This window comes from Zootoca vivipara, chromosome 3 (assembly GCF_963506605.1).
Source record: "Zootoca vivipara chromosome 3, rZooViv1.1, whole genome shotgun sequence".
NCBI classification, from domain to species: domain Eukaryota; kingdom Metazoa; phylum Chordata; class Lepidosauria; order Squamata; family Lacertidae; genus Zootoca; species Zootoca vivipara.
The window spans coordinates 75414186-75441018 of NC_083278.1; the positions used below are offsets into that span (position 1 = coordinate 75414186).

General features: G+C 39.2%; 1 protein-coding gene across 4 annotated transcripts in view; it reads left to right on the top strand.

The window, feature by feature from the left end:
- The window catches only part of RYR2 (ryanodine receptor 2), a 252654-nt gene that overhangs the window by 152700 nt on the left and 73121 nt on the right, over positions 1–26833 (top strand). For all 4 annotated transcript variants that reach the window (XM_060272866.1, XM_060272867.1, XM_060272868.1 and 1 more), the window contains 16 exons: positions 512–632; positions 1391–1560; positions 2420–2640; positions 3072–3162; positions 3609–3749; positions 4696–4859; positions 5583–5661; positions 7622–7711; positions 9575–9712; positions 10861–10938; positions 11914–11989; positions 16185–16311; positions 17504–17619; positions 18674–18738; positions 19243–19364; positions 22740–22789. In XM_060272866.1, coding sequence (XP_060128849.1) covers positions 512–632; positions 1391–1560; positions 2420–2640; positions 3072–3162; positions 3609–3749; positions 4696–4859; positions 5583–5661; positions 7622–7711; positions 9575–9712; positions 10861–10938; positions 11914–11989; positions 16185–16311; positions 17504–17619; positions 18674–18738; positions 19243–19364; positions 22740–22789 — 1849 coding nt within the window. The remainder of the gene's footprint in view (positions 1–511; positions 633–1390; positions 1561–2419; positions 2641–3071; positions 3163–3608; positions 3750–4695; positions 4860–5582; positions 5662–7621; positions 7712–9574; positions 9713–10860; positions 10939–11913; positions 11990–16184; positions 16312–17503; positions 17620–18673; positions 18739–19242; positions 19365–22739; positions 22790–26833) is intronic.

Genomic DNA, 26833 nt, shown 5'->3' on the forward strand with positions numbered 1-26833 from the left:
TTGTTTAACATCTACTTGCTGTTAAATAGTTAAAATCAGAGCACAGGTTTAATAGTACCACTGTTTCTGAATGGGTATCAAGTCGTAAGTTGCTGTTGTTGTTGGTATACCCTTGAGGAACTTAAGTATGAGTTTTGGCTTTGTCCGTTCAGACTTTTAAGCATAACAGCACTATAGCATAAAGGAAAGTGCAACCATTTACACCCCTCCCTCTTCAGTTCTAAGTGAGTGAGGCTTTCCAAATATACTTAACACGAGCACTACAACTTTCCAACCTAGTTTCAATATACTCTGTGTCAGATGACTGTGCTATAACTCTAGTTTCTCATAAATACCTGTATGTTAAGCTTTGCTGTTTAATGCATGTGCCCTGCTGTAGCCCCTCCCCCAGTATTCTAGATTTTTAAATCTTTGTTTGAAATCATTGCTGTTACTCTCTTGCTTATGAATAATATGCGTATTATTATGATATCAATCATATAAACAAATGTTTGCATTACTTCTTTGTTAGCTAATCCATGCTGGCAAAGGAGAAGCAATTAGAATAAGATCCATTCTGCGGTCTTTGATTCCTTTGGAAGATTTGGTGGGCGTGATTAGTATTCCTTTCCACATGCCAACAATAGCAAAAGGTAAGAAAAGTGTTCCATTTTTCTTTCTGATACGTTCTAACATAAAAAACTTGACTGATTTAGAATACCTATTTCTCAAGTATGTATGAAAATTAAAATGGAAATGAAATATACACTTGAAACAGAAATTCACACTGACTTTCCATGGCACGAGCCTCTCAGTTGTAGAATTGCAGGAGTATGTGATTATCAGATAGTGATTAGAAGACAGTAAACCAATAACTACATGTTCAGTATCAGTATTTGCAATAACAAGGATGCCATAGTGCTTGTGATTGGAATGATTTAGGTTTTATCTGCCAGATTCCCTTTATTCAGTCAAGAAAATGGGTTAGCCACCTTGAGGATGTCTAGAGGATGTTCATATACTCATTCTTCTTGGCAGGAAGTAGTGCTGTTATGCAATCATATATTCTAATAGTGATCTCAGTTGTCTGAGTGCTGGTCCTTATGTAGGCAAGTTGGTACCATCAATTCTCAAGAGGGAGGTATGATACCATAAGTCTTGGGAGAATCCCAGGTTTGCAGATACAAAAAAATATTCAGGGGAAACAAGCCGCTTGAGGACTGAACATGCTCAGTGGACATGGATTGTTGGCTGACTAATGTGGGGTGAGAATGGAAAAACTAGAGGGGAGGAGGAATGAATTGGATTACCCAAATCCTGAACAGAAGCACTCCACACTGCAACATTTTGTTGCAAGTACCATTTGCTTGTATCAGTACCAGAAATCTGTGTAATTGATTTTTTTTTTCAGATGGTACTGTGGTGGAACCTGATATGTCAGAGGGGTTTTGCCCAGACCACAAGGCAGCCATGGTCTTGTTCCTTGACAGGGTCTATGGGATTGAAGACCAGGATTTTCTTCTACACCTTCTTGAAGTTGGCTTTCTGCCAGATCTTCGTGCTGCTGCTTCATTAGATACGGTAACAATTAACCTTTGATTACTAGGTTCTCTCTTTGATCTAGATCTATACCATGCATATATTCTGACTTCTCGAAAATGATAAGGAAAGTGTTTTCAAAACTCTAAAACTGAGTATTGAAAGTTGGGAGACTTGACTTCAAATTCCATGGATGTATTATATAACTTTAGACAAATTCAATTTTTCATGTAAGATATTATTATCTACTAATAATAAACAAATGTTTAGATAAATTCAGAGCATAAAGCCATTGAAGCAGTGTAAAGTAAAAAAACACCCCAAAACTGCAGAAACACAAAATCTTTGAACAATAAAATAGTTTTTTTAAAAAAAAACACCAGACTCTAAAACAGCAAAACACTTCATAAAATATAAAATTAATCTTCCATAAATGACTGGGTTACACCTCAGAAGTGCCTAAACAAAAATGTATTTAGTAGGTGTGTAAACATCATTGTATGGCACTCTCAGCAGTTCACCATCTGAGGAGTTTGTCATTACATTACGTTACATTACACAGGCATTTTGTAAATTAATTATATTGACTGTTTATTTTTATTGTTTTATATTTTGTGATTACAGACAGCTGAATATTCCAATTAAAACAATGGGAAATGAAAAATGAAATAATAAACAAGTTATGTGATTTTAGCAATGTATGAGTTGTTTAAATATTGAAAAGAAATCACTGGGGGGGGGGAACAAGTCCAGCACACTCATAATGTCCTTTTATTCCTATAAAAATCAATCTTGCCTCCCTTGAAAGCAAACCTAATAGATTGTCATCATGTTACTATGTAACCATTTTGTATAAAACAAAACTTAACCTACCTTAATAGCTTTACAATTTATTTTATAGGTTGCTCTGAGTGCTACAGATATGGCCCTGGCTCTCAATCGGTACCTCTGCACTGCTGTTTTGCCTTTATTAACTAGATGTGCTCCTCTTTTTGCTGGCACAGAACACCATGCTTCCCTTATAGATTCCTTGCTACACACTGTGTACCGACTTTCCAAGGGCTGCTCTCTTACCAAAGCTCAACGGGACTCTATTGAAGAGTGCCTACTCTCCATATGTGGGTAAGTGTATACTTCTGCGATTTATAGAAAAAATTGTTTCTAGAGCGAAAGTGTCTCTTAATAACATTGGTGATAAGTGTTTTTAATGTTTGATATTTTATCATGTTTTTAGTATTATAATCCCAATATGCCACCTCCCTGATAATGTACTCAAGATGCTTTGAAATAATAACAGAACATCACACCTCTTTGGGAATAAATCCCATTGAACTGTGAATATTCATAGGGTTGGATTGGAATGGATGAATACAAGTTTATGAGTTTCTTAAAATTATTCTCATAAGAGAATCCAAAGAACAACAACAAACAGTATAATAAGACATATGCAGAATAAACTCTACACTGTTTGGATAAGGTCTGCAAAGTAGGTTTCTTGCTATCCTCCAACAGTAGAACACATTTTCTACACACTTTCTTCTTTCTACTTGCAGTCAGCTGAGGCCTTCAATGATGCAACATTTGTTGAGAAGATTAGTGTTTGATATTCCGCTGCTAAATGAGCATGCAAAGATGCCTCTTAAGGTGAGTGTGGTCTTTAATCTTCCCTTTCAGAATATACCACTGCCACTTACCATCATCCTTCAGAATCTAGATCTGATAACAGCATTTTGACTACACTGTGAAGCAAAAATGTTTCGTCACAGTCATTTACATCCAGCACCATCTTCAAAACAGATCACATTATTATTATTATTATTATTATTATTATTATTATTATTATTATTATTCTAGATATGAAATTTATGACTAGTTGGGCTTTTGGCATCTTACAAACTAACAGGTATATTGTGTGACCTAAGCTTTTGTGACCTATGCCAAAATAAAACTATCTTTTAAGATTCAGCAATACAAATCATTGCAACAGACTAACACAACTATGCCTCAGTAGCTGAAACTGATCATACCTAACTGCTCTACAAAGTTTATAGTGGATTCTCAGAAACTGAGTTATTTTTTCCCCTCCCAAGTTGCTGACAAATCATTATGAAAGATGTTGGAAGTATTACTGTTTACCAGGAGGATGGGGCAACTTTGGTGCTGCTTCAGAAGAAGAACTTCATTTGTCCAGGAAGTTGTTCTGGGGTATTTTTGATGCCTTATCTCAAAAGGTAACTTTTAAGGTTATGTTATAAGCATGCTGGAAGAATAATGTACTCAATTTTTCTAATGTCTTTTTTGAGAAATGGATATTCCTGCAAACCCTTTTATTAAATGTTCTTCATAGTTTCCCCAGCAAAGTTTGATTGCCTAATAAAATAAGTATATAAAAATGACAATTTATAGCAATGAATGCAACTAAATCCTTGTTATGTAACAGGATCCCTGGCTCTTAATGTAACGTGAAGACAGTATTCTTTGAAAATGAATAATTCCCAAATATGTAATAATAATTGTGCATTACATACAAAATGTGACTCCTTTGTAAACAAGCGCTTGCACATGCATGCCAGGTTTTATTTCCTCTGCTAATTCTGGCAATAGCTCCTCATACCACATTGAAGGCCATGTCTGCAATCCTGCCAAATTGTGAGAGCACTTTACATGGTGGCTGCTTCATGATGACACTCCTTTGGATCAGGCCATTATAGTTACCATGGGTCACCAATATATACTACTTATCCTTCAGTTTCGGAGCACTCTGTGGAATGCAAATAAATAAAGTAAATAAATGGGATAAAATAGAGAAGATGGCAGAAAGTTGGTTTCAGAAAAAGATTTTGCACTACCCCCCCCCCTTTTTAAGTGCATGGAGATGAACTGGAAGCACCTAATGACTCACCTTTGTATTCAATGTCATGTTTTGGAAAAAAATCGACTGACATCAGCCCTGTGGGGTGGGATAATAACAATCAGGATCACCACAGATTTGGAGGAGAAATTTAACCCCTCCCTCCAGTGCTATTTGCATAGAGAAGATCCTGAATGTACACGCCATGGTAGATCAAAGTATAAGTGATGCTAGCTTAGATACTAAAACATTGCTAATTTTCCAGCAAAAATAGAGGCTGTCTCAATTCATTGCTAGGTCTTTTGTATTCTACTTTGTCTTCCCAGAAATACGAACAGGAACTATTCAAACTGGCCTTGCCATGCCTGAGTGCAGTGGCTGGGGCTTTACCTCCTGATTACATGGAATCAAACTATGTGGGTGTGATGGAAAAGCAAGCTTCCATGGATTCAGATGGGAACTTTAATCCACAACCTGTTGATACTTCAAAGTAAGGATTCATTATACTGTCGTGCCACTTCTGGCGTATTTTGTCCATCCCACACTCAGCTCTCGCCTGTGGTTCCTAGAAGCTGTCCGCATGCAACAGCGGCCACATTGCAGGAAACAACCTCAACTGGCTGGCTAAACAAGGTGAAGGTAGCTGATGGGTCTCTAATCCTCAGTGAGTTAGAGACTTCCCCAGGCTCTGGCAGATTGAGCAGATGAAATCAATAGTGGGTCTGACGGTCAAGAAGGCAGTTTCTGCACATGCTGTAGAGGGAAGTAAGGGGCAGATGATGCTTGTCAACCTGGGAAGGTAACCCATCTAGGAGAAGGAAAGCTCTGATCCTAAACCTTTGCTGCCTTGTGGGAAAGCTGGGGAGACACATACTGTATATTGAAGAGGCACTTAAAGCTGATTACTGTAACCACTTCTTGGACCACTTCAGGGAGAGTATTCCAAAGGGGGTCATCACAGAGGAGGTCCACTTACATGTTACCAAACAACATTCGGCTGGTTGTGGAATGATCAGCAGGGTTTCCTTGGAACATGTCGAAGCTTAACTTGGTCTGTACTGGGGGAGGTGGGCTGCTAGGTATCTGCTGGTCTCAAGATCTTTCAGGGCTCTGAGTATGTTATGATCAATTGTTTTTTATGAAAAAAGGATTAAAAGGAATGCACAATTTATTATATATATTATTAATCCTGCTCTTGTATTTTCTTATCTAGCATTACAATTCCTGAAAAGCTAGACTACTTTATTAACAAATATGCAGAACATTCCCATGATAAATGGTGCATGGAAAAGGTAAAATGTTTAGCAATTCCCCCCTCCCCCCAAAGCATATTTAAAGTAATAAAAATCTGTCTGTATAATAGTCTGAAACACATTTTCCATTTTTAGTATCCATCATGGAATCTTGTTTATGTTGCATGATTAGAACAGTCTCCTTTCTTTAATCAAAAAGTTTTCTTTAAATGCATTTATCTTCTGAGTTTCAGTAAACGAGTAGTCCCTGTTTTTACATTTATACTGATCTAATTAGTTAACACTTTTTTTTTTGCTTTTTGCTTTTAGTAAGGATGTTTATGTTTGTTATCAGATATTTGGATGGTTGCGTTTGCATGGTTGTTTTCTATCTGGAAAATGACATTGTAGATCTAGAAAAAGAGAAATCATGTCATCCAGTTTTACCAACAGTGCATATTAGTGCCTTGGGGTGGATGGAGGCCAGCTATATTTACAGTGCTTCTGCACCATGCATGCAGTATTTAAGATACGGTTTTAAAAAATTGTTCACTTTGGAGAGTACCTCTTGTGTGGTAAAAATATAGGTTTCATGACCACAACATACACCTGCAAGCTTTTAGTTACTATTTGTTTTAAAATGCACTTCATTTAAGTCTATATCTACTATAGGTGAAACTAGGGAAGCAGGAATAATCCACTTTAAATGGATTTATACACAGAATTTGGTGGTTCTGCCCCAATTGAGCTTTTCTCACCTTATATCAAGTCTCCCGTTACATCTGAGCCAACTAACCACAGTGGAACCTCTGTTTATGAACACCTCGGTTTACGAATTTTCGGTTTACGAACGCTGCGGACCCATCTGGAACGGATTAATTCACTTTCCGGAAAGTTCAAAAGTTGTATACAGTGGTACCTCGGTTTATGAACACAATTGGTTCTGGAAGTCTGTTCATAAACTGAAGCGTTCATAAACTGAAGCGAACTTTCCCATTGAAAGTAATGGAAAGTGGATTAATCTGTTCCAGACGGTCTGTGGAGTACTTAAACTGAAGCGTTCATAAACTGAAGCGAACTTTCCCACTGAAAGTAATGGAAAGTGAATTAATCTGTTCCAGATGGGTCCGTGGCGTTCGTAAACCAAAAATTCGTAAACCGAGGTGTTCATAAACCGAGGTTCCACTGTATTATAAAAGACTCGTGTCATTCAGTATTATATTTCTGCAGCATAAATTTATCAGTATTAATACATGAGTATTTTTATAAAATTATATACATTGTTGTATGCATCTGTTATTTTAGGAAACCTGGAGAGTATATACATGTAATATTATTTATATAATACTGCATACTGTATGCGAGAATTATTCATATATTTAGGGCAACCAATTAAAAAACCTTGCTTCTTGTTGAAACCAAGGAGTGAGACAGACAGAAATGAAAAACAAGCCATGAAGATAAATTTGACACCGAGATTTTCAGAAATTTCTCTCCATAGATGGGACCTATAACAAAATGGTTCACTGTGGAGTGCACCTGTTCAGTTTCAAACCACCTCCTCACCCACTTTTCTGTTTCCACCCCCTAACACTCATTCAGCGTTCCATGCCCTCTAAGTGTGCTCAGTCTTCCCCCATCTTTTTTTTTTTTAAAAAAAACCTTTTGCAAACCTTTTGGTTCCTCTTAGCCTGTGCATGGATAGAGCTGTTTTGGCTACATTAGGTCAAGTATTCTGAGAATGCGTTCACTATTAGTATATATGATAAGAAGTTCTTAATTTCAATCTTTTAACACGTACATGAGTTATTGTATGACTAATTAGAATATAGGATATTGTTATTACAGGTGTAAGTCATTTTAAGTTCAAAATAATCAAGGCAAAAATATGCTGGTGAGTCTAATTCTCTTGGACAAGTGGGTGTAGCATAATGATAGCATGCAAAAACACCATCCAAAACATAAATGACACCAAGATTCCTGTTCAGCTTATTCCCCTCCCGCTTTTTATTTTTATCAGTTTGCAAATGGGTGGATATATGGTGAAACATACTCAGAATCTTCCAAAGTGCAGCCATTAATGAAACAATATAAACTTTTAGCAGAAAAGGTAAGAAGTTCATGTCAAATGTTTTGTTTGTGGTGATCTTTTTGTTTTATTATTAAAAGGAACAATTAATTTTAGCAATATCTCAAACAACAGACAGATCCCTTGGTTGTTAGAACACCGGGCTGTTCCTCCTCTCATATGTTAGAACACATTCTAAATTAGGAAGACGGGATTAATGATAATTTTGTGCAGATTGAGCATGTTCCAACAGTCTGAAGTCTCTAGTCTGAGGCAGGACTTGTGAGAGAGAAAAGAGAGTGGGGCACTTCATTACAATATAAAAAAATCATCATAGCCAATAGGTTTTATAACCTTGAACAACAGTTTATGAATATGCTGGAAAACCCAGCCATTGATAACCCTGTGTCATCTTATTTGCTAAATCCCTTCTTCCTAAATATGGGGATGTACAGTTTAAGGACTTTTGAGAATGATGACTGGACTTCACTTTATGCAGAGCATAGGAGGCAGCTGTCCTTGCTGCTCAAGACTTATGCCCATCCTCAGTGTTTACCAAGGCATCCCTCATATGGCTGGATGATCTAGAGAATTCCCATCAGGACCTAGACTGTGTAACAAGAATGTTACTTAAAATTTCTAGGGCAGCTACATTTCTGGCTGATGCCACACACTCCATGACATCCAGTTTGTTTCTTGTTCCTTGGTCGCCTCCCTAAAAATGCAATGGCTTATCTATGAATTCTAAACACATACAATTAGATTCCTCAGTTTCTCACCCCATGTCAGGGCTACCCTCTTTATGAATCCTTTCATCAAGCCTTTACATGAGCTGCATAAATTATTAGCAAATAATTTGCTTCTCTCTCTCTGAGCTGCGTTGACTGTCAGGGGTGATGGGCTTCCTTTCTTCACACAATCACCAGGAGAGGCTCCTGACGTTTTTATAGTCTTTACTTACAGTATTTACAAGCGGTCATTAGCACATAATGATCATTCATCAGAGTCACTCAGTTCAGATCTCTGCTGAGCTCTGCGTCCACAGCCCCTGCCAACATGCCAGGAAATGGCGAACCCGCTCACTTCCTCTTTCACCCCTCCTTTTCTCCACACTTCTGGAAAGAGTTGGCTTAAACCTCCCCAAGGAAGCTTTTTTTAGCTGCAGTAACAGTATAGACGCCGCTAGAGGATGATGTTTTGCTACCTCTCCTGTAGTTCTTTTCCTAGCATGTCCGACAGGGTCTGCTGGCTGAGTTTTGAGGTCCCAAAAAGGGACTTTTACCTTGCGCAGGTGTGACATTTGTACACCCTAAGTATACTTAGTATTCTAGAACTTAACCCTTGCTGCTTCTCTCAACTGACCTCAACAACTCCCCCCCCTGCCCCCGCACATCCTCCTCCATCACTGCGTCTTCCCCTCCCTCTGGGAAACCTGACACCTCTGGCTCATCCCTGACATTGACATATTGAGTTTAAGTGATGGGCTTATCATTTTTCTTGTTTTGTCCAAGACTTCCCTTGTCTTGTATTGTGTACACTTGTTGAGATAATCTGAGATGGCTGGTAGTGTAACTTCATCATCTCTACTTCATACAGTGATATTGCAATTCATCCTTGCAGCCCACTTCTGATTCCATTTTTAAACTTTAAACTTGTTTTAAAATGAATATTTGTAGAATCAAGCTATATTTCTGCATTCCAATGTGGTCATGCTGGGTAGTATGTTGGTTATTCTTACATTTTATACCAGACTTAGCTAGAGGTCTGGGAGCTAACCTCAGCAAGTATTAAATTACTATTAGATTATGTAGTAACTAAAATATAATAAACAGTGTTTTAAGAGAGTGTACTCTCCTCTCAGCTACTTGATAACTAAAAACATAATCATCTATGTGCTTTCCCTAGGAGAAAGAAATTTACAGATGGCCAATCAAGGAGTCCTTGAAAACCATGCTTGCTTGGGGATGGCGGGTTGAAAGAACAAGGGAAGGAGATACTATGGCTCTTTATAACAGGCCACGCCGAATATCACAGACAAGTCAGGTACATCCTCTATGCTGCAAGTGTTTGCTTCTACCGAGTAACATAATCTCAGGCATCCACTGGTTAATCAATATAAAGGACTGGTTTAGATGTAGAGGAGGATACAAGATCTCAAAGTAGCTGTTTTATTACAGAAAACTTTCAGAATCAGACTGGAAAGAGAAGTTGCTGAATTGCAACTCATTACCAAGCTTAAAACCATGGAGAGACCTGGTCTGAATAAGGACACTGGATTCTTATCTCATTATACATGATAAAGCTTTCTTTAGCACCTCAGCCCTTGCCTTTTCCTGCAAGACCATTTGCAGTCATTAACAGTCGTTAACAGTCATCAACAGGTTTACCACTCCTATCAGCCAATCACCCATTCCCACCACCCTTCTGAGTAATACCCTTCCCTACCCTCTGACTATACATAAGGGTCTGGTGACTTCTGTTTCAGTGTATCTGAAGAAGTGTGCATGCTCACGAAAGCTCATACCTATGACAAACTTAGTTGGTCTCTAAGGTGTTACTGGAAGGATTTTTTTATTTTGTTTCCTGATAAGTGATTACCAGGATTGCAGTATTTTCTAGAAAATAACTTTAATCTACAACAAAGTCCATTATATTTTTTCCTGGATAGTGTTTCAAGAGAGTTTCTGGGGAAAAAGAAATGGCAGCATTCATTTATTTAAAATATTCTTTGCCTTTTCCAGTAGATAGACTATGTCTTCAAGCTGACATTTGTACCATGTACCTGTAGTTTTTGGAAGAGTTTTGTATTAATGCTCAGCATGTCTCATCTTTTGGTTCTATTTCTATTTGATTTCACTGTGATTCCTTGCACATGCCAATTATTTATTTAGATAAATGGAAAATTGGCACAGTGCAGTTTCATAAAGTCCCAAAAATGTCAGTATTGTACTAACAATGTTTTTTTTATTATAAAAAAATTATCTGGACTGTGCCTAACTCTTATTAATCTGCAGCATTTTGCATTTTAATAGAGAAATATGTGTAGGCTGATAAATTGTCAATTGCTCCCTCTTACCCAATGGATTTGTTAATAAACCTCTTATCCTTTGTAAGTTGTCAGTTAACTTTTAAACTTGTATTTGGTCATTCTTTTTTCCCTTTTTTTTACACATCTGTTAATATTTACTCAGGTTTCTGTAGATACTGTCCATGGTTATAGCCCTCGTGCAATTGACATGAGTAATGTTACCCTCTCCAGAGAACTGCATGTAAGTCATATCACAGCTAATGTCATGTATTAGAAACATTTAAGAAAACTTTTGTTTCATTCACCATGTTTGTACAATTTTAAGAATTTCCAGAGAATTAAGCAGGTTAGTCTTGGCAGCAAAAACTAGTGGGTGCTATTGTAGGTGCTTAAATTCAACATTTGTATTATAATTCTGGTTACAAAAAGTGGACTATAAAGTGCAGCCCCAAGCAGAGTACAGAATACAGCTTCTTGGGAGGTTTTAAGACAGACATAGGCCTACTTGGACCTCCAGATGTTCGGGACTACAATTCCCATCATCCCTGACCACTGGTCCTGTTAGTTAGGGATCATGGGAGTTGTAGTCCCAAACATATGGAGTTTGCCTATGCCTGCTTTAAGAGGTCAATGTATTTGAGTAGCTCTTTGGTTTGAATTTTTCCCCAAGAAGATAAATCAGTTAGAACAATTAAGATCTGCAACAACAATTAATTCTGTGCCATGGCAATGATTAGGGATAAGAGCCAATGTAGCAGAGGAGAAATCTGTTGGGTGACAGTTTTTGCCAATTCCTCCTGAAAACCCTCATGCCATCTCCCAAGGCATTATGGGAGAGACCACCAATCCTCTATAGGAAATCTTTGGGTTGGGTTGCATAGGCAAAAAACACTTCCACGCCATATCCAATGGGATCTCATGGGATTGCTGCATTAAAGCAAACATTTCTAATGTTTGAGATCATTTCTTGAAGCTTAGATTTGTAAAATTAATGTACCAGGAAGCTAATTATTTTTTTTGGGGGGGGGGGGAATCTGAAGTGCACCTTTGCAACTTTAGCAAAAGCATAATAATATAAAAATAAATGCAAAAGAAGCTTCATTTAAAATTGGCTATTGTGAAGCTGACTGCCATATCCTAAAACAATAAAACAAAAATGCATAACAAGCCTGATTTAAGATTAGCTGTTATGAAACAAATCCTTTTATTTCATCAGGCTATGGCTGAAATGATGGCTGAAAACTATCACAATATATGGGCAAAGAAAAAGAAAATGGAGCTTGAAGCAAAAGGTAAAGAATTTGCTTATAGTTTTACAAACATATGAATTATTAGCTTGGGTTTCCTAACAATAATCATTAATTTAAAAAACCTGGATTGTAATAATCCACCCAAGTTTTTAGGGTATATATTCAGATATACATATGTTTAGAACATATAACTAATACATTCTGGAAGTTAATAATTTTTTTGGCCTGAGTAGTACAGCAGGGACCAGGGTTTAGGTTTTTTTTTGCTTTCATATATATGAAGGGCTACATATACTGATGATACTATGCAAAAAATACAAATAAATCATTGTGTATTTTGAAGATATTGATTTGGGAATAATTTTGGAACTGAATAATACTGATACACAGTATGGGTTATCCCACCTAGTAATTTTCAATGTATGTATCAGCTATTAAATTTTAAAAATAAGGCCTCAGAGTTTTTCAAAACATGATATTTCCTACAATATGCATTAAAACATACACAGACAGAAGCCATCCAAACACCACTTGCCTTTGCTGACCATTTTAAACTCCTATCCTACCTCATAATTTCCTATATCTATTTTTTAAACCTTTCAATGCCATGTTCATTTAGAATACCATGTCAAAATCTAAAGGCAAGCATTTGCTTCAATGTCTTCCTTGCCTTATCAAAGTTAAAGTGCAGAGAATACATTAATTTTTGACTGATGCCCACAGTATAGAACTGTGAGAAATTATCTTTTAGCTAAATGACAACCTAATATCTACATCTTGTCAGATTGAGGATTTTCATTCCCAACTGTAAGTATGGAAACAGATAATAGAAAAAGCAAAATGCAGCTTAAAACCTCAGAATATAAAGTCGAGTGTTGCCTGTTTTAGCAGTGAGGGGGTGGCAATGTGCTGGAAAGTGTGTTTAGCTTTGCAAAGTTGAGTCATATTTTTTTTATTTTTCTTTCCTTTATGCTACATTTAAAAGCTTTAGCAAAGAATCATTTCTACCATAGCAGTTACAGGCAGGGCAGGGCAGAGGGTGACTTTGCTCTTGTGTCTTCTGATCACTAAGTGTCGCTGCTGGTTCCTGAGAGGGAGATGGTGAAGAGTGGGGAATTCATGGGCGTAGGCAAGGGGGGGCAGGAGGGGCAGTTGCGCCCCCCCCTAGAAGCAAAAAATTAATGTATTTTACAGACCATAACCAGCACTTTTCCCCTCCAAAAACGGAAGTGGAAAGGGCTTTGCTTTAGCAAGAGCAGCTAAGTCTCCGCTTGCTGGGGGGGGGGGGACACAGCTGGGGGGGGGGACACATCAAATAAATAAAGCAAAGTGGCTACCAGTAGTTAAGCAGTTAAGACAATGGAGCATATATCCCCAGGCAAGATTCGATAGCTGACCATTTCACCCTATTGTTCTTAAGTGGGAGTTGTTAATGAGCATTCAGGAGCATTAAGAGTTCTATTGGCGATTTAATGAGGGTGCAGACTCAGAGGATTCAATTTGACTAAGGTGGCTCTGCAAGGCTAAAAGGAAGTGAACAAGAAAGGGGGGGCTGTAGCTTTGACAGACACAGTGATGTTTATAAAAAGCAGTGGTGTTCCAGTCTGCCCCTCCTCCTGCATCTACTGTAAATCAGGGGTGGCCACCTCCCAAGAGACTCTGATCTACTCACAGAGTTTAAAACTGGGGGTGATCTACCCCCTTTTGGGGGGTTCAGGTCAAAGCTGTTGAGTTTTTTTAAGGAAGGGAAGCCCTGTTTTTTGGGGTTTAGGTCAAACTTGTTGAGCTTCTTTTAGGAGGGAGGGAGGCCCATTTTTGTTTAGGGCTTCAGGTCATAGTTCAACTTTTTTTAGGGAGGAGGAAAATTTTGGGTGAGCTTTTTTTTAGGGGTTCCAGTGACCTACCAGTGATCTACCACAGACATCCAGTGATCTACTGGTAGATCACAATCTACCTGTTGGACGTGCCTGCTGTAAATCAAGCAGAGAGAAAGCTGCTTACAAGGCTCCTGTACATGCAGAGTTCCAGCATCACAGCGTCACCCAGAGGCACCCACAAATATGAGTTATCCCTCTCTCTATTTCTTCCTTCCTTCCCTCCCTCTTCCATCCTTAATAAAATCCGGGGGGGGGGGGCAGATAAGCCCCACATAGAAAGCCCATCAACATGGGGGGATGACTCTTTCAAATACGGTATTTACCAGTAATTGGGGGGGGGGAGAGGCACCTAGGCCTCTAGGAGTTGGCTGCTATGTCTAGGAGTAGGACAATTCAAGAAAGCAGAATGATGCATATGCTATGGTAATATATCAATAGAATCATAGAATTGTAGTTGGAAGGGACCACAAGGGTCATCTAGTCCAACCCCCTGCAATGCAGGAATTTTTTCCTAAGGTGGGGCTTGAACTATTATGCTGATATGCAGCAACGCCTCGGAGCCGTTGTGGCTGCGGCCATGCCTTGCCTCGCCCTCGCCCGCCCTGCCACCCCCTCTCGCCTGCCCGACCCTCCCGTCCTCTCCAGCCAAGCAGGGTAGCCGCCAACGCTGCCAGCCCCAGAAGCACAAGGTGGCCGCCGCCGCCGCCACAATGTCATCGGGCCCGTTGGCCCTGTAGCCCCGCCCACATTCCCACTTCGTGGCCCCTCCCCTCCCATGCCTTGGCCCCACCCCTGAACGACCATGGCTTGCCCCCCCCCCCCTAGTTTTGATCCTGGCTACGCCCCTGGGGGAATTCATCACGGTGTGGGAGTACAGTGTCAGGACACCAATGCTTCGCACATACTATACCTCATCCTTTTCCCAACCATCTCGTCCTCTGTCGTCCCCTTCTCCTAGTGCCCTCCATCTTTGTCCCTTTTAATCTTGTTTTTGAAGGATCTGTCCTTCCAGTGAGCACTCAGGGAAGATTCCTTCATAATGGATAGGTTTGATCTTCTTGCAGTCCATGGGACTCTCAAGAGTCTCCTCCAGCACCATAATTCAAAAGCATCAGCCTTCTTTATGGTCCTGCTCTCACTTCTATACTTCACTACTGGGAAAACCATAGCTTTAACTATACAGACCTTTGTCAGCAAGGTGATGTCTCTGCTTTTTAAGATGCTGTCTAGGTTTGTCATGGCTTTTCTCCCAAGAAGCAGGCATCTTTTAATTTCATGACTGCTGTCACCATCTGCAGTGATCATGGAGCCCAAGAAAGTAAAATCTCTCACTGCCTCCATTTCTTCCTCTTCTCTTTGCCAGGAGGTGATGGGACCAGTGATGCTTAATATCTCTGTGCAAAGAGTGATGTAGAACAGCCTTCCATGCAGCAGGGTGGGAGCATCAAATAATGGCTTTAACCCCCAGTGCACAGACAGAAGCACTTTGGAGAAGCAGAAGTGCTTCTCTGACTCCCTCTCTTTTCAGGAATGCTTGGTGGGGATAAATTCATTTAAAAATATATATATATATCCGTATTTTAAACATATATTAACCCTACAAATGATGAGTTAATGAATGAGTAGTGGACTTGCCTCACGAGTAGTGCATAGATTTAAGTTTATTGTGTTATGCACTGGGAGATGGAGCTGCTCAGCGCCCCTCCTCCCTCAGGTCTTGGGAGGAAGAAGATGCAGACATGAATGGTTTGGATTAAACAGACCACAACTTTGTTGAAGGAAGATGAAGTATGTGAGTCAGCTAAGACCAGCGTGAAAGTGGTTAGTTGTACTCCCTCCCTTCAAGATGCTTGGGGAGATGGGCATAGTTAGACCGCTGTGATGTCTTTCTTGCGACACTGAAGCCAGGCTTGGCCTCTATATGATAAACTAGTCTCTTTGTGAGGAGAGGCAGGTGTGAAGTGGTTACCCATATTAGCTATCTATATGGCAGCAGCTCCCTCTGGGAGAGCTCCTCCAGCCTTATGAGTGTCTTGCTATTTCCCATCCCACCTGAAACTGATCTTCTGAATACTTTCCCACTCTCATTCTGTTGTTGTCGTCTCTCTTTCACCAACATGGGACCTTGGCAAGCATGGTCCAGTGCCTTGCTTTCTGTGAGGCAACTGCTCTAAACCAATAATTCTTCCTCAAACTTGTCCTATGACTAAACTGCAATGTGCTTAATGAATTATGAAAGTTTATTATGGGCATTTTGGAATAAAACAGCAATATATCCCTCTCTGAAGTTATTCACAATATATCCTAAGTTGGCCACCCCTCAGCCTTAACTATGGTGTCATTTTTCTAACTTATGACAGTGGGAGGAGGAAACCATCCCTTACTTGTTCCATACGATACACTGACAGCCAAAGAAAAGGCCAAGGATAGAGAGAAAGCACAAGATATCCTGAAGTTCCTACAGATCAATGGATATGTGGTCTCGAGGTAAATTCTAATCTGTGTTGCAATAGGTTTTAGGTAAAAGGTAAACAATACCTTCACCATATGGTGTGTGTATTATTTATTTATTTAAATAATAATACATATGCACACACATATGCACACAAAAGGCAGGAAGTTTTGTTTTTGTTTCAAATGTAAATCAAGTAGTAAATCTGAAATATCTGCGAAGTTCTTTCTTTTTTCTTTCCTGTTTCTGAACCTTTCCTGAAGACTGGACGGCAGCCACAAAACCATTGGGAAGAATTCAACATTGTGCTCTTCTGAGAGTTTTTTTGTCAGTGCAAGCATTTCTGCTTCCAGGTGGAATAGTCCTTCCTCTTCTCCCACCCTTGCACTCTTTTGGGGGTTCTCCTGAAATTCCAATGTGAATTTGGGGGAGCCGGGTGGGGGTGGGGAACCTTGTTGCGCTAACAGAAGCCTTCATGCTGGCATCCGGTCCATTCAACCAGGGCCTAAGTGTTTTACTCAGAACAGGCCCATTTAAATTAATAAAGATGACTAAGTTAGCTTCATTAATTTTAATAGGTCTACTCTGAGCAAAATTTAGTTGACTACCACCAGTATATGTGCATTTTTGTTTGTAAAACTGGAATGCTCTTGAAGAAGTACCGGTAATACTATAAAATATGACATATTTGTCAACCTAAAACAGCTGAAAGCTGTAAAGGCCATCCAATAACTCTTTTTCATCAAATCCTTAAAATACGAAGGATGGTACAGGAGGAATATTAGGGAAATTCCTTTACAGTGGTGCTATTTTCTCTAGTGACAGTTGATCTGTCCAGCTGAGGGGATACAGGTACTGTAGTTAATTTGGATGTAACCTGAAGGCTATAGTGTGCCACCAACCAGAAGGGAATAATAATATTGAAGAATAATTAGGGAGAGGACAACCAGAGGCTCATATTAAGACTTGCCAATGCAGTGGTTTGGGTCTGCATCTGAATCTGAATCAATGCAAAATGATGCCAAACTGGAAAGAGAAACAAAAATGGATGTAAAATTAACACAGAGAAACATTTTTGCTGTATTAATATGAGTTGAATCTAAATTACTTTAAAAGTATATGCAGGTAGGTGAATATACAAGGCCACAGCTAGCTTTGTGATAATTTGCAAGTTTTTGTACAAAAATCTACTTTTTGGGTTCTAAGTTTGAACTCTTGTCGTTCTAGAGGTCTAAAGGATCTAGAATTAGATACACCTTCTATCGAGAAACGATTTGCTTACAGTTTTCTTCAACAGCTGATAAGATATGTGGATGAAGCCCATCAGTATATTCTGGAGTTTGGTAAGCCGCAGTAAATAAGCATTTTGTATTTTAACATTGGTTAGAGCTCGTGGTTAGTGAGGAACTAACTTAGCCATGAGGCAACACATTAAGCCAAACCTTGAATTAGCTTGGCATGGCTTCAGAAAGGGTTGGGGAGAAGCAAAGTGTCTGTGAGCGCCTCTCCTGGAGAGGAGGTTTGGCTTAGCATGTCATGTGAACAAGACCATTATGTGGGAAGTCATTAGGTTTTTAACATTAGTATTACTGTTCAGTAGAAAAAAAATGAATGAACAACTTCACATCATACACCACACGTTCATACATAAAGAATGTGAGTCTTACATAAATACATCATAAAGAAGAGAAGAAATCATTTGGTATATGTCTTAATTTTAAAACAAATATAGTTTAAATAAATTTCATACAAGTATGCAAGTGAGCATTGTCTTGAAAATTTATGTTCCAATAATTTATAATACACTCCAGTGTTCAAGGTATCTATTTGGTGAATAGCCCTCCTTCCTTATTCCTTTTTTAAATATGCAATATTAAATTTTAATATGCAATAATAAATTTTCACCTACACTCATGATTTGGGTAGGGGTTGAGAATAGTATTATGAGAGTCTGGTTGTTTCTGACAGGCACTGTCATCATAGCTGCCAAGTTATCCCTTTTTTAAAGGGATTTTCCCTTATGCTGAATAGGCTTCCTTGCGAGAAAAGGGAAAACTTGGCAGCTATGACTGTCATTTCCTTGTCCTAGTTATTAAAAGGGAAAGGGGGGGGGAAGAGCCATGGTGTTAAGTTCAGTGTGCAGGCTGATTCGATCTTGAAATAGTAATGGAGGAACTAGTGAGGCCTGAGCTATGGTTTTTACAAACAATTATAGGTCACTACCACTGAGATTAAGCCAGTTGTCACACTTTTGCTGATAAAAGGGGAGAAACCTGGTAGGGATAAAATTGCTACAAACATAATGTATATTAATGTGTGCAATTCAATATATGAGAAATACGGTTTAAGAATAATAGAAAAAACTATATTTTTAAAAAATTATCTTTTCTTATACAGATGGTGGTGGCAGAGGCAAAGGAGAACAATTTCCTTATGAACAAGAAATCAAGTTCTTTGCTAAAGTAAAGTATATTCACTTTTGCCTTTTTTATTGCTATCAAATGTGTTACATATAAAGCTAGTGGAGATTTAATGCTTCTTACATGTTAGGCACAGTGAAGAACATAGGACAGAGGCTCATACTGTTGTGCTGGGTATTCATGTATATACATGAATTTACTTATATACAGTATAAGTAAAATGTATGGCTAAGCTCAAGCGAAGATATTGTCCCAAGATTTGACACGCCCCGTAGGCTTTCCTTTTGAAGAGTTGGGGGGGGGCACCTTTGGTGTCCTGAGCCCATGGGACTGGGCAAGCAACATGGCAGTCCTTCAAGTAGACTAGTTTTGCTGAGTCTGTTCACACCGGCACTTGGTGATGATGTCAGAGTTAACGGGGGTGGCTCACTGTCAGATCTAGAGAGAACCGTCATGAAGGGACGAATAAGAATTGTGGTAGCCGGGGCCTTGATATAATCAGTGTTGTTCCCTCCCCCCCCATTTTTTCTCATGTATTTATTCCAGGTTGTACTTCCTTTAATCGACCAGTATTTTAAGAACCATCGCCTGTATTTCCTATCTGCTGCAAGTAGGCCTCTTAGCAGTGGGGGGCATGCCTCAAATAAGGAGAAAGAAATGGTGACAAGGTAAAAACATAAAAAATTATATTACCCGTTTAGCTAACTACAAAACACAGGCAGATTTATGGGCATACATACCGAGCTAAGAAGAGGGAAATTTACATGAAGAAGGAAATTTACTTGGAGACGTCTATTTCACAGAGTGGTCAGCTCAATAATAATAATAATAATAATAATAATTTATTATTTATACTTCACTCATCTGGCTGGGTTTCCCCAGCCACTCAAGCTTAATAATTTCCTTGTCCTTGTGTCATCTCCACTGCTATTTCCTAAGCTCTTCCTTCCTTTACATTGTAGCTACTCAATGCTATGGTTCATGTTGGGGTGGGGGGTGGGCTGGTGATTTTTTCCTTCTTTTGGTAAAAGAGCGAAAACAGTCATTAGGATGTTTAATTGGCGGATTTTTTTATTAGGGGATGCATAAATTGAACTGCAAAACAAACTTTCCCCTTTTAATCTTTCCCCCCCAATATGTCTCTTAATGGTTTTTTGTTTTTTTAATATCTGGAATATAAATCCCCTTTAAAATATTGAGGTATCTTCCGTATTCTAGTATTAACTTTCATATTTCACATATACAGAACAGTTGATCTCACCAATATAATCAACCATTTTCAATTTTTTTACTTACTTGGTTATATAGCAGTTGCCTGCATACTGTGTTGGGGGGTGGGGTGGGGAATGCTACAATTGTTTAGCCTATCCTGTTGAAATGCCTGCCAGTGACTGCCAACCACTCATACAACAGGAAGTGCTCCTCCTTTCCTACTTGTTGCAGTCACCCTCACTCCATCCCACACCCAAGTTTGCTCTGAAGGTTGGGGAACCCTCCAGAGCAGATTTTTGATAGGGGGTGAGTTGCTACAGTGAATCGCAGTGAGAGACAGTAAGGAGAAGTCTCTCTCTCTTTTTTTTTAAGGAATTCATAAGCCTCTGATTATCCCAAATAACATGTACAGGTGAAACTCGGAAAATTGGAATATCGTCGAAAAGTGCATTTATTTCAGTAATGCAACTTAAAAGGTGAAACCAATATATGAGATAGATGCATGACATGCAAAGCAAGATATACCAAGCCTTTATTTGTTGTAATTGTAATTATTTGTCGTTAGGCGGGTAAATTATAAATGGAATGTAATTAATGAAATGTAATAGCGATGTTTATTTTTTGTTTATTTTTGTATTATTGTAACTATTTGTTTTATTACTGTGGAATTTCCAAAAGAAAGCATTTGTAAAAATTAAAAGAAAAATAAAAAATAATAAGTTGCATTACTGAAATAAATGCACTTTTTGACGATATTCTAGTTTTCCGAGTTTCACCTGTATTGCCTTAGAAATGCAAAGGCAACCTCTGTACAGGTGACTCTCAACTCAACTTACGTTCCAAGGATAGCATGTAATGCCAAAATTGGGTTCAATGGAAGGTGGCATTTCCAAAGTATTCCCCCCCCCCCAGATGCCTGCTCCCTTTCTATTATTTGTTTGTTTGTTTGTTTGTTGCTATGCACGTAAAGCTGAATGCACACAAGTTAAACTTGCGAGTTACCCATATTGATTCTTTCTCGGTGTTAGTTGTGAGGTTCTTGAAATGTGTTTTATAACATAGTTTAAAACACTTCATGAAATCTCTAAGCCCCATTCGTTGTGCCATGCTGAATGAGCAACAGGACATGCGTTGCTGAGAATGGCTGTAGCTCCAGCATCTCCAGATAAAGCCGAGAGTGACCTCATCTGAAACCCTGGAGAGGCAGTGAAATGTAGACCCATAGTAAGCAAGCTGGATCAATGGTCTGACTCTGTATAAGGCAGCTTTCTATGTATATTGCAAAAGTTGTGCTGGATTGTTGAAGAAGTAGTTAACAAAGACTTACATTCTTTAGAAAGTCTTTTGATTGATGTTAACATTGCCTGTACAGTAGGTTATACAGTATTTTCATTTTGTATCACAGCTTAGAATGCAGGCACTTTAAGCGGTGACCAGTAGTAAGTGGCGTTATGTGTCAGAGGCCAGGAAGTATACTTTTCTTTTGAGTGGCATCTGAAGAGGGAGGATATTAATTCTGGAAGATGTTGCTAAGACGGGGCAGGGGGCTCTGCAGGCAGCATGGCTGAAATGAATAGGCTTGGGGTATTTTATTATATGGGCCTAAGGAATGTGTGGCAGGGCAGACCATTGGTAGTGACTACTGGTACTATTTTTAGAAATTAATAATTATCGGTGGAGGGGATCTGGAAAAACTGGCAATTTTTTAAATCTGATTTATTTTGTGTATGTTCTGAGTATGTTACATTAATTAATGTCCGTAATAGCCCTCATTGTTATAAAAACAACAACTGAATTTGGTCATGAAAAGTAACATCATTTATGTCAAGATTTGTCCATTTCCTTATACCTTTTGTATTCTCTGTCTCCCTAAGCCATGAGAGCTTTCATGAGCACCACAGTGACTCAAAACACATTGAGTGGGATTCACCTCACGAACCCACAGGTGAAAGCCCTACACAAAGGCTTTCCACCCTCTCCTCCTCCATGTCACCCTTAAAAAAAGACTGGGGGGATGTTAGGCCAGAACCATGTGCAGGGGAGGAGAGGGGGGATTGTTTTATGGTTCTGCTCATTGAAGAGGCTTCCTTTCACAGAAAGAGCCCTTCTGTGAGTAGAGCTTGTGTTAGGTGGATGGAAGAACTTTCCATCAGTGAAACAGAACCTTTGGATTGAAGCCATTAAGTAAATTCATTGTTCATAACTACTTTGGATTTTTTTATTAGTGATTATCCAACTGAGTGAGATGTTCTTAAGTCCATTTAAATTAATAGGTTCAACCCATCTTAATAACTTTGTGTTGGACAGCAACTGATGTTGGTTGTGTGCTAAACAAGAAAATTGTCCATTAAAAATAAAGGGAAGCTTTAAAATGATTATTCGTTTATAAATTTAATATATTTTAACACCAAACATTTACATCTGCCACAATCAGAATCTTTTATCGCTTCTAAAATTGGAACGATGATATTAAACTGGCCTACTGACTGCATTCTGCTTCCTAAAATTTCAGTGACTTTTTGTTGGTGGTGGAGATGGTGAGATTTCATTAAGGGCACTTGTATAAACAGTCATTGTCAGTTATTTTCTGTTTAATTACGGTATGTGCTTACTTAACCATGTTTGTCAAGAGCTGCTCTTGGAAACTTTTATAGTACTCTCAGTCCTACATTCTGCTCAGAGACTGAATTCTTTCTGCAAAACATCATGCTGCTTTTTCCTGCTCATATATCAGCTGTTTTTTCCCCTTCCTTCCTTCCTTCCTTCCTTCCTTCCTTCCTTCCTTCCTTCCTTCCCCTCTCCCTTCTCTTTTATTTACCCCTTGTCTTCAGCCTATTCTGCAAACTTGGAGTTCTTGTCAGGCATAGGATTTCACTGTTTGGTAAGGAGACCCTTGACAAATTCTTGTGTGAGCATCCCTTGATTTTCTTTGTCATTACTTGCAACTATGTATGTGCTGCTTTGATGTATGCTGCATGACTGCATGTCCACGAGCAGGGATAGACAACATGGTGCTCTCCAGTTTTTGAACTACAATTCCCATCAGCTCCGGAAAGCACGGCCGAGGTCAGGGATGATGGGCGGTATAGTCCAACAACATCTAAAGAGCACCACACTGGCTACTCCTGACCAAGAGCATGAACTTTGTGGCCCACTAAAAATCATTTAGGGTAGCCAATAATATTTATGTGGTAACCAAAAAGTTCTGTATTGATTGTTTGACTTAAAAGATAAACAATTAAAAACAATTATCCTGGTGAAGCAATAAGGCATCAATTTATTGACCCTTAGTATGAATTTATTCAGTGCCTTATTTTCCATGTTACTGACAGTGGGAAGTACCACATCCATGAATATATGGACCATGGCAATCTAGTAACTTTATTCCCCACATCCAGTAGAGACATTGCATTTGTGCAGCTCATTAGGGAAATATGCTGTGTGCTGGAAAAACAAGTTATCCCGCTGGTCTCCTTCCAGTACAGTGGTGCCTCGCTTAATGAATGCCCTGCTTAACGAAATTTCCGCTTAACGAAAGGATTTTTCGAGCGAAGGTTGCCTCGCTAGACGAATTCGTTTTATGAAAAATTTGTCTAGCGAATCGCGGTTTCCCATAGGAATGCATTGAAATTCAATTAATGCGTTCCTATGGGCAAAATAAATAAATAAATAAAAATTCAATGCATTCCTATGGGATTCACTAGACAAATTTTTCATTATAAGAAAAGACCCGTGGAACGAATTAAATTTGTCTAGCGAGGCACCACTGTACATGGAAAACTTGCATGGCATTCCCTGTTTAAGGGTAATGAAAAATCCCATGTAAATTGGCAAAGTGAGTTGGCTGGTCCATTTTCACAATACAACAGGTGTTGCATATGCAGAATGAATTATTGTTCCAGAGCCCTAGTGCAATAATTTACTCTTTGAAAGCATCTCCTTTTGCATCTCCCCAACTGGAAGAGTGTGAAGGTCCAGGAACAAGGGAAGATTAATTACAACCTAGATCATTTAAGAAGCGTACATTTGAAATGGTTTACTGATACGTTCTGTGAATGTATTCAGCGTCACTTTTCAGATTCTCATTGTCCCTGATAAGCCATGCAAGTATCATTTAGCTAAGATGACAGCTAACATAGAAGAATTCACCTGAAACCCATCAATTTTTGGTGCAATATCAATAAACTGAATATAATGCTAGTGCTTGAAATTTAGCAATGCTCTATACCCTACGCAACCTATAATGTTATTTAACGAGTTTGTTTGAGATGGCAATATGGTTCAGTGTCTAGCTCCTTTATGTTATTTCTGACATTCTTAGTATGCAACTCAATGATGCTTTATATGCAGTGATCACTTGAATTGCCTTCCAACAGCCAGACCCTAAGGGGTTTTCTTTGCCTGTTCTGGTGCTAACAGTGTGCTGAGTTGTTGCAGAGGCAAACTGAGCATGGCATTACTAACAGTTTAAACCCTATACATTTATTGTTTAACATCAAAATCTGTAAAGTCAGAAGCAAAAGAGTTTGCTTCTCATACAGGCTTTGGGAATGAGCTGATGATCCTGTTCCTTTCCTGCCAAACTACACAAGCTCCTTTAACTATACAACTGTATTAAACAATGGCAGACTGGGGGAAAGTGTCAAGTTCACAGATTGGGTCTTAACACAGATGAGAAAGCCAAGACTGCAATCCTGTAAGCCCATTAAGATCTACTTCTGAGTATGTTTATTCTTAATGAGTAGCTGGATTTCAGCTCCTACAAAGCAAGAGCTTATTCCTCTTTGCAAAGTTTTCACATTTTGCATCTGACATGGGGCAGGGCTTTAACAATAACTCCTGGGGGGTACCTGATCTCATCTGAACCCATTACAGGGAAGATGCATCCTGACTGCTTGGAAGAAAAGAAGGGAAAATGGGGAGTAGGGAACTAAAATTGAGACATAAACAGGAAAGAGAAGTACACTAAAGGCAATGGGAAAACAGCAGTGCTTTAGAAAACAGCAGCTGTTTGGACCCCAGGAATTCCTGTTGTCGGGTGTTGAAACATTGCACTCATCAGTCACAGTTCTAATTTAACCCTTGACTAAAAACACTGAAGGAGCAGAAATAGCCAAGATGACTCATCTCACAAAAGTTGCTTAGAAGGCTACCTGCACATTTTGCTTCATAAATTTCCTTCTAGGAGAGCTGGAAGCTTACATGAAAGGCCAGAGTCTGGGGGCAGGCAAGGACCCTGGTGCAACTGTTTCAATTACCCCATTATAATGTGGCCTTGAGCTTACGTGACTGTAGGCAATCATTTTTGGTCCTCTGAACAGGAGTACTCCTGTTAATAGATGAGGACATACTGCAGCATTTTATTGCAGCTCCCACTTGTATTTTATACTTATTGATTATATAGAAGGATCCTGGCCAAGCATTGGCTTGGTCTAGTTGAGACGCTTGCCTGAGTTTGGTCAGATCCGGGGATTTCACAGGTCCCCTTCGCCTAAACCTTGGTAGCTTAGGGTACCACTTAGGATAGCTCAGGGATTGCATAGTTTTCACTGGCCTTAATATCAGGCTTTGGAGCTTTTGTCTGAGCTGTACTTAGCATTCTAGGACTTGAACAAAACAAAAAAGAGAAAGTTTTTTTTTTAAAAAAAAATTCTCATGCAATTTGCTTCGCTAATTCAATCAGTTTCTTTTACTGGAATACAGAGGATACAAAAGTTTATAAATAAACACCTAAAAGTGGAATCTATTCGTGAAAGGAGATACTTTAAGATAAAACTAATAGGCATTATACGCTTTAAAAGTGCCCCTCAAGCCTTATAACAATGTAGGTTCATGGCAGCTCTGAAATTTTGCTTAGTTGATTGGAAAGGGTGCTCCCTTAACATGCACATTTTAAACATGGAAATTGAGCTCCAGATTAAAAAAAATGTATCTGTTGTATTTAGTTTTGTATATCTCAGTGGTTCAGATGTAGTTTAGTGAAAACTTTCTCTCTTGCCCCTTTCCCTTTTGTTCCTGGTGTGATCAAGGCAAGGTTTGTCATGTTGAAACAACAGAAACCTGTTGTTGATTATTACTGCCTCTGAACGCAGAGGACAAATGTGGCGCCAAAATGGGGCCACCAGTAAACAAGAGGAAGGTATCAGCATGCCCAGGGTGGGAGGGAACCCCACTGTTTGCATAAGTAAAGCAAATGTAAGACAGACAAAAAACAAGCCCAGTGAAAGTCTATGGCTATGATTTGTAGCCATAGAATGATGAATGGCAGTTGGGGTGGGGGCAGTGGAAAACAGGACATGATAAAATGGAGTATCCTGTCTGGCACCCTGAATACGCACATTCCTGTTACTAAGTGGGAATAGTAAAGGTAAAGGGGCCCCTGACCATCAGGTCTAGTCGTGTCCGACTCTGGGGTTGCAGCGCTCATCTCGCTCTATAGGCCGAGGGAGCCAGCGTTTGTCCGTAGACAGCTTCCGGGTCATGTGGCCAGCATGACAAAGCTGCTTCTGGCGAACCAGAGCAGCGCACAGAAATGCCATTTACCTTCCTGCTGGAGCAGTCCCTATTTATCTACTTGCACTTTGATGTGCTTTCGAACTGATGGGGGGGAAGGAGCTGGGACCGAGCAACGGGAGCTCACCCCGTTGCAGGGATTTGAACCGCCGACCTTCTGATCAGCAAGCCCTAGACTCTGTGGTTTAACCCACAGCGCCACCTGGGTCCCTACTAAGTGGGAATATACTGTTGCAATTCCCACAAACTATGTACGGTAGTTGCTGGATATTTTATATTTATAGTACTGTATAATACCATAAAGGTAATCCACTTTGTTTCTTTTTTTAGATAGTAAGTCTTGAGTAGAACTTTGTGGTACTGTTGTATCTCTTTTATGGGATTTGCTGGTTAATAACTGCTTGTGTAATAG